We start from the raw sequence: 13,191 nt of genomic DNA on the forward strand, positions 1-13,191 counted from the left end.
ATGTATTTTTGAAACAATTAAATAATTTTTTGACATTACCGTATGATAAACACAAATTAAAATACCTGAAATGACATTTTAAAAATTGATAACTTAACCTTCCTATAGTGAGGTCCACGTTATAATGGGAGGGTACGATTGATAATACTGTTGCTGTCCTTTTCTATCATACAACAAAACAGATAACACTTTCTCTCTCAAGCGTTGCAATGTTGTCTGTTTGCCAGAGTATTTTATTTTTAATTTTGACAGTGACTGTACAAAAGTAAACAGACAATTCTCAGTCACCATTTTTTTCTTCATTCTATCAAAATAGTTGAGTACACAAGTCGTATAATTGATTTGAAATGTATTTTTGAAACAATTGAATAATTTTAAGACATTACCTATACCTTATGAGAAACACAAATTGAGATACCTGAAATAACATTTTAAAAGTTGATAACTAACCATCCTAGACTCTATCCATGCTTCAGTTAGCCTACACGTATAGTAGGTTAGACCTACTTGTACCAGTATAAAAAAAATATTGAAAGGTTATTTCAGAATTATATCCATTGAAATTACTTTTTTTGAATGGGATTTCTATTTTTTTATTATTTTTAAAAGAAATTGGAATAGAATTCCTACCAAATAACTTCATTTCTGTTGTTTTGAAATTCAGATTGTTGCATCACAGCTTTTTAAATTAGCCGCCATTTCAGGTTTGTATAAAAATCTAATCTCAATTATGAAAGCAAATTTTTTAATCAAATTATGAAAAATATTTTTTTCCTACAGATACCTTGAAAAGTGACCATTTCTGCACTGATTGCTGGCCGCAAAGAATCACTTTTCTGCACTAGTGCGCAAAGTGAGTACATTGCATACTCCAGATTTGCAGCATGACAATGCAAAATAGTTAGTAGGTTATATGGAGCACCAGTGCAGGAAAATCAAAATTAAGTTGGTAACACTCATAGTGAGGCCCACGTTTTAATGGCAGTGGAGAACAGCGTTGCCTTGCCATTATGTGCCTTGATTATAGTCATTTCAATACTCACATAAGATAAACCCCCTTCAAGCAGTCAGATAAATTTTCAATTGAAATACTAATCATTATAATTAAATTATTATTATTCAATTTTAAATAAATTAAGGTTTTATTAATAATAAAATTACACAGAAAAACATTTGATGGATTTCAGGGAATTTTACCCATAATTATCCTCTTTTCATATTCAATGGTAACTGTAGGAAAAATTTAATGTGAAATATGTGCGTAAAGTTTGTTTGCTGCACTCAAGAAACAATTATTCCGCACTCGCCTACGGCTCATGCGTAACGTGCAGCAAACTGTCACTTTGCGCACTAGTTGCACAAATAACTATTATTGATTAATTTGACATAAATTGATTATTTTATCAAGGAAATGATAATTATTATATTAGATCAAATTCAATGGGATGAATTGAGTAGGCCTAACAGCTGTGTACACCACAAAGTAGAAGGAATTTCTTCTTCTTTCTTCTCTGTGTTTACACTCAGTGGCAAAATTGAGAGACTTGGCAACGTTTTCCTCCTATCTTTCTTCACTGACATTATGACGTGGACCTCACTATAGACTTCATCCATGCTTCAGTTAGCCTACATGTAGCCTATAGGTTAGACCTACTCGTACCAGTATAAATAATATTAAAGGTTATTTCAAAATTATTTCCATTGAAATTACTTATTTTAAAAAGGATTTCTATTTTTCTATTATTTTCAAAGAAATTGGAATAGAATAACTACCAAATAACTTAATTTCTGTTGTTTTGGAATTCAGATTGTTGTATCATATCGTTTTAAATTAGCCGCCATTTCAGGTTTCTATAAAAAAATCAATTCACCAATGCAAACCGCCAAAACCGAGTTGTAGGTTAAGGACAAGCCAAGTGTTAAGGGCCCTACACACCTACAGATTTGGCTGGCGGATTTGGCCTGTCTTGTCTAGGCGATTTTATTGCGAGCCGAGCCGAGCCAAATCCGCCCAGGGCTACTGGCGCGGCTCGGCTCGGGCGAAATCCGTGAGTGTGTAGGCTCTCCCGGCCGGGCGCGTGTAGTACCAAAAATCTAAATCGCCTAAAAATCGAGATAGCAAAATTTTGATTTCAGATTCGGATTCAGCGCCCTCGAATTGGTTAAACGGTTCGCGGGGACTCTAAAATAGTCGAAAATAAAAACTCTGTGAGCACTTTAATGTTATTAATGAAGAATTCTATTTCTATGAAGAATTTGGTTGAACCTATAGCAAGAAAGTACTGGTACTGTAAAATAATAATACCAGTGTTTCCCAAAAATTTTTATTAGCTGTAGAATAAACATATTTCAATTTTTTATTCAATAAAAATCAACTTATTTTTGTCTATTTGTGTGAAATTTTATTGAGGAAGCTGAAATTGAATCAAAATTTTTTGTCTCTATTTTTACAGGATAATATCGAATATGACAACCTTTTTCAATCAATGAATTGTCATAGTATTTTAAATAGACTACTATATTACACAAGATGTAAAAAGTTCTATACCATACTTATTGTGAGCTGGTTACAGTATTGAGTATAGAGGTTCAATTCTCTATCTACTGCTACGCTGTGTCAATAAATTAAGAGTTGGTGTGTGTCTGTGTGAGAAAGAGAGAGAGATGATTGATTTTATTGACAGTGTGCTAGGTCTCTACAGACCATTGCACAAAAACAGCATTACTAAATATATATCTGGATAATTAAACAAAATAACGATAGTATAATGAACAAAATAGTATTAATACAATTAAGAAAAAGAAAAATTAGTAGATAATTGGAAAATGACAGATTAATTGTTATAATTATAAGATAGAGATAGCTCTATCCAGGAGTAAGAGAGAATAGAGAAAAATAAGGGGACAGGGAGAAGAGATGAAGAAGAAAAGTAAAACATATGATTAAAAAGAAACTGCAAATAAAGCACAATTACTTTTAAGTGGTGTTGAAAGATCTGATAATGAAACTGCACTTCAGCGGACCTCAAAAAGCCTACTGAATTCACATCCGTCAGAGATTAGATTTCTTTATTTATGTATGATACAATACTACGAGAGGAGAGAGAGAGAGAGAGAGAGAGAGTGAGAGTGAGATAGAGAGAGTGAGTGTAGAGAGACAGATAACATAACAATAAGGAGGAAATAGAAGTGAAAATGGTTAGAGTTAAATTCATATTCAACTCTTTTCATATTCATAATTGATTTTCTGATTTCATATTTGGAGGAGGAAATAGAAGTGAAAATGGTCAGAGTTAAATTCATATTCAACTCTTTTCATATTCATAGTTGATTTTCTGATTTCATATTTGGATTCATCTATTCAAAGTTTAAATAAGAAAAAATGTTCATGTTTGGACCTAAAATTTTAAGTGTTCAAACCTTTCCCTTTGTGAGCAAAAAATTATTATCTTATTAACCTAGTACGTTTTTACTATGATAATAGAAAGCTATATTAAAATTTCAAGTCATTCCGTTAATTAATTAGGAGATGAGATATCGTGTACACACACACACACAACACACATACAGACTGTAACGGTGGGAAAAGAAAAGAAAATGGTCGTACAGGTTTTTGATAATAAACGAATCAATAAATTATTTATTACGAATTAGAATTTATTACGAAATAATAATCAGACGATATTTCAGGGGCTACTCGCTTTGCTGATCTGTGGTCGTTCAAATTTTTATAGTAAAAAAAACAAAAGTCACTATTTAGAATGTAATATTACATTTTTTCTCGATTGGAATCGAATCTTCAATTCGAGATCTATGAAACTTTATAGTAAATATCAGAGTCATCGATATACGGACAAACTTTTTGACGGAGAATTTATTATTGTAAATGATTGTTGCATTGTTCCATGGTGTCACCGAGGCTGGGTTGACAGAATCAATAAATAAATGGTTTATTTGAATCGAGATGATATATAAAAATTTAAAATAATAGTTTCAAAATAAAGTTTTATTGAGAACAAATATAAAATGTGAATTCTAAACTTGTAATTTATAATTTTGTTGTTGATGTGTCATGAAGTCATCACTGATTTTGAGATGTGGTTTTGTTCTGATGACAAAGCTTGGCTTTTCCTGTTCTTCTCTCTGAAACATGGCTGGCTGGTGTGTGTTGTAATTTTGTGCTCTCTAAATAATTCTGTTTAAGTGAATTTATTAATGTTTTAAATTGAGTTTTAAACAGTTTATAGTGTTCTATTTTGTCTATATATTGTTATTTGTGTATACAAGCCAATAGCCACTGTTTTTCAACTATATAAACTGGATAAGTAATTAGCTCGTAGTGACTAGATGCTTAGGCTTGTAAGATATTGTTCTTTGTGTATTTGTGTAATATTTTGCCAAAATTAATCTGAAGATTATAAGTTCATTTGCTCTGAAAATTGGATTTCTCATTCATAGGCAATAGATCCATTCACAGTTTATCAAGAATCTATTACATTGGAGCCGATAAATTTCCTTAGGTTAATAGGTGAGACAATGCTATCCAACCGAATTAGGAGAAATTGATACCACGGCAAATGGTACGCCCTGGTGTGGGACTCAAACTACAAAATATATCCCTCGTTGTGAAAAATTATTAGTAGGATAGATATCTTGATAGGTTATGAATGGTATACTGCTGAGTGGGAAATCGGTTCAAGAGAGATCAAGTCCTAATGAATATATTATCTGTGCAGACTAGCAAAATGGCATACAATATGAAAAATATAAAAATGATGATGAGTTAATAGCTGCCTTAACACAACTGTTTGATGAGCAAAATGCTAAGTTTGATGCTAGGTTGATGATATGAAGCAAGAATTTGCTAGCATTAGACTAGAGCAGGCTAGTATAAAACTTCTATTGAAAGATGCACATGAAACATTGAAAGATAATCATGAAGATGAAAGCAAATTGAAGCATGATAATAGTAGTGTTAAGATACAAGATCAACTCATTCAAGTTCTGACAATGTAGGCCTAGTTACTGTTGTTGAAAAAGTCAACCCTAATGAGATAGTAGAATTGAGTAAAGAAGTAGGTAGGGAGTTGCCTTCACTGAAAGTCAACTATCATTTAAGTAATATTGATACATTGAAGGTTAGGAAAACTATAAACAAAGTGAATGATTACATGAGACAGGTTTCTGTGGAGGTTAGGAACAATGTAAACAAAATGAATCTTGCTTTGAATCAAGTTGATGAGTTCAACTTTCAACTGAGAATTGAAAAGGTGTATGCAATACATTCTCAAGTGAACATGACTAACTTTTGTAAGCAAAATGGCTTTGTTGAAACAAATGAACCCATGAATAAAATATGTTCTTGAAGAAAACAAAACACAAAGTCACCATTGATATGTTAGTATTCAAAAGTTGTTTCAAGTTGCTTATTTACAAGATAATGACTGTGAATCACATGATGAAAGGGTATTCCCCAGCACACAATGATTAGGAATCCTGTGTTATGCCAGGATTCAGAATAGCATAATCACTACGCAGTGTATGGTAAGAGTCCATAATTGTGTCTTTTTTCTTTCCTGTAGCCTATTTTTCTTGGCCCTTAATCTTTTCAAATTTCGATTCTTTCCTGTCTTTGTGTAATGTTCAGTAAAATTCTTCTATGATGCATATCTTAACCAATCTTGTCCATAGTCATTTAAATTTGTATTCTTCTGAAATAATATTAGAAGTTAAAATAGTAGCTTATTTTCCTAATCTTAAATAGTTGATAAAACTTAACTTTTCTAAAATCTATCTATTGTAGTGTAAATAATTGTTTGCTTGTGGTATATTTTTCATCATGTATTACATATTTTAATCATGTCTATTTTTTTTTCAGGTATCATATTAGGTAATTAGGTTTTTCAGAGCAAATTATGTCCCATGTTCTCATCTTTCATTGCATATCGTGCCATAAGCCATATGTAATTAGGTTATAGTTTTCTTCTGGGCTTTTAACCCATTTTGCATTTTATTTTTTTTTTGCTGTCCAATACTTTGGATTTTTGGTAGACAAGTAGGTGTGATTCTTTTAGAGGTGTGGGCGTGAACCACATACGGCTGGACTCGATTATTGACCTACTTGTTTGCGATATAAAAACTTAAGACTGCAACATCAAATGTTTGTAAAAACTTTTGCATACTTTTGTTTTTGTGGTCCGATACTAGAGTCTGCTATCACATTGCCTTACAGACATCTAGGAACTCTCCACCAGTCACAATAGTCAACATTTTTTTCCTTCACCAGTTGTTTTTGTGGGAGTGATAGCTCACAATTATAACAAATTAGAGTCATACTTGGAATTTACAAAATTCCATAGTAGTATATTAATTAAATATACTTCCTCATGAAAGTTTTGTACTGACATGTAGGATAGGCTCTAATTAATCTTCTCTTCCTTGTATTATTTAGGAAATTTATTACCCAATTTTCTTTTTCTCTTGTTTGTATTTTTCAGGGAACTTATTTACCCATTATTCATTTTGATCATCTTTGTATTGTAATCTTGAAATGTTTATATTTATTATACAGTCTTTAAATTATAAATTATTTTAAAAAATAAATGGTTCAATTTAGAACATGCTGAAATCTATTCTTATGTATAAATTCTTGTTATAATAAATAAACTTCAAAATTTGAAAGTATTAATGAATTGTGTAGCCATATATATTGATGTATTGATGAAAGTTAACTTGAATAATATTGTTTTCATTGAATAAAAACGTTGTGTTATATTATCAATTGAAATGAGTTAAAGGTTAAAATTTTTCTAAAGTTTTTGTAATTGATATCTTTTTCAAAATTTTAAAACTGTTTGTTCTATAAATTTTGATATGATTGATTATCGTTTGAAGTGGATGCTGGAGTGTATGTAGAATTTTATGGTGTTTGCTGATTAGAATTTTGCTGGTATGTGATTGTTTTTTGAGATGGAAACCCATTATTGCCTAAAGAAGGAATAACAGAGGTTATGACTTAGAGAGGCAGTAATGAGATATATTTTTTGTGTTGATTAATAATGTTGATTGCCATAGATGCTGTTTAATTATGAATATTGATTGCCTTTGAAGCAAAATATTATTGATGTTTTGAATGATTTCTTGTTTAATGATTGATAGTAAAGTTTTGTCATGAATGTAGTTTGTGTTTAGAACATTGAAAAGTCGAAATAAACTATAGTATCCAACAAATGATGATTAATAATATTGAATAATTTGCTTTTTATAAAATATTTGAACAGTGTATAGATGGAAATGAATTATTTTTTTTATTTTGAAATTTATAATTGATATCTCCATATTTCACAATTTATGTATTGCTGACTGTATAATAAGATGTTAACAAATTTCAATTTTATATTGATTATATACTTAAAAATAATTTTCATGTGTATTAGATTGTATTGATAGCCTAATCAGATTTTCTTCTTAGTTTATAAGCATTTTAAGATAACAGGTACAGCACAGACATTAACATTGAAATAATTATCATGTGAATCTCGAAATCGGCAACAAGTGAATGCCATGAAGAGTGTTAAGAACATTTGGGTGATTTTCGAACCAGTGTGACTCAACTACGCCAAAATCTACGCTGATGCTACACTATAACTACGCCAATGTCAACGCCATATCAACGCCAATATCTATACTAATATCTACACCAATATCTACGCTGATGCCTACACTAATAACTACGCCAATGTCAACACAATATCAACACCAATAACTATGCCAAAATCTACGCTGAGGCCTACACCAATAACTACGCCAATATCTGCTCTGATGTCATATCTACACTAATAACTACACCAATATCCACACCAATAACTACACTATATCTACACCAATAACTACGCCGATGCCTGTGCTGATGCCAATGCCAATATCTACGCCGATGCCTGAGCCAATGCCAATGCCTGCGCCAATGCTGATGCCAATGCCAAAATCTACGCCGATGCCTGCGCCAATGCTGATGCCAACGCCAATATCTACGCCAATGCCTGAGCCAATGCCAATGCCTGCACCAATGCTGATGCCAATGCCAAAATCTACGCCGATGCCTGCGCCAATGCTGATGCCAATGCCAATATCAACGCCGATGCCAATGCCGACACCAAAGCATATGCCAATAACAATGCCAACGCTTATTGCTGACTTTGTATCTCAAACTTCAACACTACTACATTACCTGGAGGTAATTGTCATCCATGTTCACGTTTGCAACTTTGAATTCAGAATAACAGTCACAGTATCATGAAAGAATTGATTCAAAAATCCTCTCCTAAATTATTCCTGTATGCAGAACTCTAAACCTTGAAAGCTGAAAATATAAAAAAACCAAACCTTACCTAAATTAATCCTCACCTAAATTAATCCTGTATGCAGCGTCTATCTCTTTTCCAAAAAACGAATTACATTGTCATTTCAAGCCTGAAATGTACATTGTATAATTACAAATATGATACAAAATTTACGTGACTCTGTATCGAGTTTGATATGCATCAGTCGACTACAAGTATCAGCCCAACACTACAAGTATTCGGATCAGCCCAACACTAACGTTATCACATTGGAGTCACACTTAACTGAAAATCATACTGAGTGCCTTAACGGACTGTTTTCCAAAATGTGCATCGATAAAATCAACCTCGTCGATAGTGAAAGAAATGAACATTTTTTGATTTATTGAAATTTATGTGAAAATTAAATGTAACAATTCATCAATTCATTTAAAAAAAAAATAATAATAATAAATTTTTCACTCAACATACTATTTTTTTTTCATGCAATAAAAATTGAATTTTCTATCTATTAAATTTATGTGCAATTTCAAAAAAAAACTATTCTTTACATATTAAACTTTCTGTTGAGATATTTCCTTTAAATTATAAAGCTAAATCGAAAGTAATTTTGATATTCTATACTTTGAAATATTGTTTGGAAACATATAACAAATGCTATTGATGAATTTTTATAATAATTTTCAATTATAGTTGACATGTAATGTTTTTATAGAAAAAATTGTTACTGTTCTCAAATTTAATTTCAACAATTTTCAAACAGTAAAATTTTTTTATGTCAAGAGGGGGGTACTTGTAATATTACATTTTTTATCGATTGGAATTGAATCTTCAATTCGAGATCTATGAAACTTTATAGTAAATATCAGAGTCATCGATATACGGACAAACTTTTTGACGGAGAATTTATTATCGTGAATGATTGTTGCATTGTTCCATGGTGTCACCGAGGCTGGGTTGACAGAATTAATAAATAAATGGTTTATTTAAATCGAGATGATATATAAAAATTTAAAATAATAGTTTCAAAATAAAGTTTTATTGAGAACAAATATAAAATGTGAATTCTAAACTTGTAATTTATAATTTTGTTGTTGACGTGTCATGAAGTCATCACTGATTTTGAGATGTGGTTTTTGTTCTGACGACGAAGCTTCCTTGTAGCTTGGCTTTTCCTGTTCTTCTCTCTGAAACATGGCTGGCTGGTGTGTGTTGTAATTTTGTGCTCTCTAAATAATTCTGTTTAAGTGAATTTATTAATGTTTTAAATTGAGTTTTAAACAGTTATAGTGTTCTATTTGTCTATATATTGTTATTTGTGTATACAAGCCAATAGCCACTGTTTTTCAACTATATAACTGGATAAGTAATTAGCTTGTAGTGACTAGATGCTTAGGCTTGTAAGATATTGTTCTTTGTGTATTTGTGTAATATTTTGCCAAAATTAATCTGAAGATTATAAGTTCATTTGCTCTGAAAATTGGATTTCTCATTCATAGGCGATAGATCCATTCATAATTTATCAAGAATCTATTACGTTGGAGCCGATAAATTTCCTAAGTTTTGATGTCATGTATGATAAGACCAATACCCAAAAACCACGTTTTTGGACTCAGGGGACCTTGAAACGTACAGAAATTGAGAAATTGGGGTACCTCTATTTTTTCGGAAAGCAATACTTTCCTTACCTAAGGTAGGGCAAGTAAAGTAAAACGGTAGTTTTAAGCACATAGGAAGTCCGTATTGAGATGTAAATGAAAATATTGATTGTCAGATAAATTTTATGATTCACCAAATAATGTCAAGACTTTTTGGCGGTACGAAGTTCGCCGGGTAAGCTAGTAACTAATAATTATTTGAATTGGATATATTCCAGATGGTTAAGTTTACATTTAAAAAAAAATTTCATAGGGAAATTCAAATAACAACAGCAGAGTATTACAAAAAAATACTATTTTCACTTTCCATTCAATGATAAGCTTTTATTTGAGTACAAATCATTAATAATGTATTCTTTTAGATTGATATTCATTTTTCTAATTTGATTTATAATATGGCAATCACTCTTTCATCATTTCAACTGTTTTCAATATTATAATATTATAATTTTTGAGGCTAATTTCTTCACACTGCAGGGGGAAGATTGGAGAGAATAATAGGAATATGATTTACAGTATAGATTGAATTGTTTTTATTTATTTCTAAACGAGTAATAGTTTGAAAATAATGGCTCATTTACAAAATATTCTTATAGATGCAGAAAATATAATAGATAATGTTTTGGAAATACACAGGTAAGTCTATATAAATCTTATCGAGTGCTAGAAAAAAACTCAGAAAAGTAGCTTTAAAGATATGACTTAGTCCTTATACACTGTATCATCATTATAACTTGTGAATGTTGAAGTTTTCAAAATGATTAGTAGTTCTAGGTAGGTATTATTAGAAAATATTTTTGTTCAATTACCTTTTTTAAACTTGAAAAGCTAAAACTTGAAACTTTTTTAATTAAAAAACATTACATTTTGATCTATTAGGCCTATTCCAAAAGTCTTTTACAAAATAACTATATTAAACATTAGTCACCAGTAGCTTAAAGCTCTCTCTACTTGTTGTATATTTCTCATTCTATTTAAGTTTATCATACTCCGTCCAGAGTTTGAAAAACTCAAATGGAAAAGTGATTAGCCTATCAAAAATTAATTTATAGAATGCATGATCTCCAGTGTCAGCCAATCTAATACTAATTCAAAAACGTTTATGCATGATTTGAAAAAATGGTTCTTTACAGAGAGAGTTGAAAACTTTACAGGGAAAAAGAAGAAAAGAAGAAACTACAATCCTACTTGGCTGCGCGGACCATCCAAAGATACTTCAGAGGGCTTTTAGTAAGAAAGCACATAAAAATGCTACATTTTAAAACAACAATCATACAAAAACATTGGAGAGGTGTTCTTGGGAGAAAGTTGTACTACCAACTTCTCAAAGTAAGTCATAAATATACCATGATTATTATAAGTAAAAGAACTTGCTCGGTCTTATTACCGTACTAGGTAAAATGGAACAATGGAAGGGAACACACATTTGCAGAGAGTTGTGCAAAAGTAATTCCACTTCTGTTCAAAAGATCTTCAGAACCATATTGCTGTCACTATCCTCCAAAGAAGTAATCGATTAGACAACATAAAGTATTATTATAATTAAAACATAATATTTCTAAAAATTACGTGTATTCAATTTTGACTTTTATAAAATAATCACCGGTAGGCTACTATTCTGACGAAGTATTTAAAAAAAGTTTGAATACAAAATTTTTGAACATGGTATAAATAGCGGTAGTAATTAATTTTATATTTATATGTTCCAATTTTTCAGGAGACAGTGCAAAAACGATGCATGGAGAAATTTAATAAATGCGCAACTACAATTCAAAAGGTTTGGAGAGGCTACTTAGCAAGAAAGTTCATTTTCGATTATAATTTATTCAAAGAATGGATGGAAAATGTCATGCAAGCAAACAAAAATATTGTTGAGAGAATTGAGGTACAGTATAATACAAAAACCAACCGTATAATACAAATACATAACTCATTTTTTATTCTCATCTCTCTCATTGGCTCAAATTATAGCTAGTCCAGTCAAATCATTTTTTTGGGATACGGTCACGGAAATTTTTTTTAATGGTTTTATATTTATTTTGCGGCACTGAATTCGAATCTGAAATTTTCCGACTCGCCAGAGGACGGCTTTGTCCCTTTTCCAAGTTCAAAACTTTGGTGGTTTTTGGATTTTTTAGGGGTGGAGCCACCCTCTGGCTTTTCAGCGAATTTCAGATTCGAATTCAGCGCCCCAAAATAAATATATATAAAAGCGTCGAGAAAAAATCTTTCGGTGCTGTTTTCTGAAAAATGACCATTAATTTGACTGGACTGAGAATTTGAATACAAAAGTAAGACACGAAGAAAAATCTCTTATTCCAGGTGCATACAGTATCTGAATACATGTATTTTAATATATCACTTAGGAGTGGCCGTAGTCGAGTGGATTGGATGCTGGCTTTGTAATCCGAAGGCCCGGGTTCGAATCCCAGCCCGGGCAAGATCTTTTAATCGGGCCACTCCCGTGTTTCGGATACGTTAAGCCGTCGGTCCCGGCTGCCTAAAAAGCAGTCGTTAGGTCATGTCAGAGGCCCTGAAATTGATCAGTTTCGACCTGAAAACTCTGACACCAGACCTGAGCCAGCCAAGTCACACGATATTATTATTAATATACAGAGTGATTCATAATTATGGTAAAATAATTTGATACGTGATAGTAGAGGTAAAAATAAGAAAAAAAGTTCCTATAAACATAATATCCATAAACGCTTCATTAGCGAGCTATACAGAGTGAAAGATTTCGCCCGGAATTCAATCCCTCTGGTGAAATACACCGATGCTGAATTGTTTGGGGACTGGTTTTTGAAAAACTTATGCTGGATTCGTATGGAAAAATATCTGAAAAATTGAATAAAACTAGTCTGGAAGCTGTAGTGTGAGTAGTTTTTGAGAAAAAAAGTTGAAATATGCAAAAAATCCAAGTAGAAAAACACAGACTTCTACGTTTGATGCCCAATAACTTTCTTTAATGACCAGTAAACAGATAATTATTCGCAATAACAATTGTAGAGAATTTAATTCTGAAAAGAATGATGTAAGCTGTGTAAACTAAATTTAAATAGAAGTTGAATAAAATGTATTCTTATCTAGTACATTACACCACAAAAATTTGCTGTTTTATGAGGAGAGAACTAATAACTCATAGGTTGTAGCTGATTGCAAATAAAACATGGATTTTAATAACAGCTGTTCCA

At 31.3% G+C, this 13,191-nt stretch overlaps 1 protein-coding gene across 1 annotated transcript in view; it reads left to right on the plus strand.

The window, feature by feature from the left end:
* LOC111058998 (spermatogenesis-associated protein 17-like) overlaps window positions 1-13,191 on the plus strand; it is a 263,715-nt gene that overhangs the window by 246,579 nt on the left and 3,945 nt on the right. Inside the window, exons 4-5 of the mRNA XM_039432669.1 lie at window positions 11,152-11,326; window positions 11,715-11,882. Coding sequence (XP_039288603.1) covers window positions 11,152-11,326; window positions 11,715-11,882 — 343 coding nt within the window. The remainder of the gene's footprint in view (window positions 1-11,151; window positions 11,327-11,714; window positions 11,883-13,191) is intronic.

Source organism: Nilaparvata lugens, chromosome 1, assembly GCF_014356525.2.
Source record: "Nilaparvata lugens isolate BPH chromosome 1, ASM1435652v1, whole genome shotgun sequence".
Classification (NCBI taxonomy): domain Eukaryota; kingdom Metazoa; phylum Arthropoda; class Insecta; order Hemiptera; family Delphacidae; genus Nilaparvata; species Nilaparvata lugens.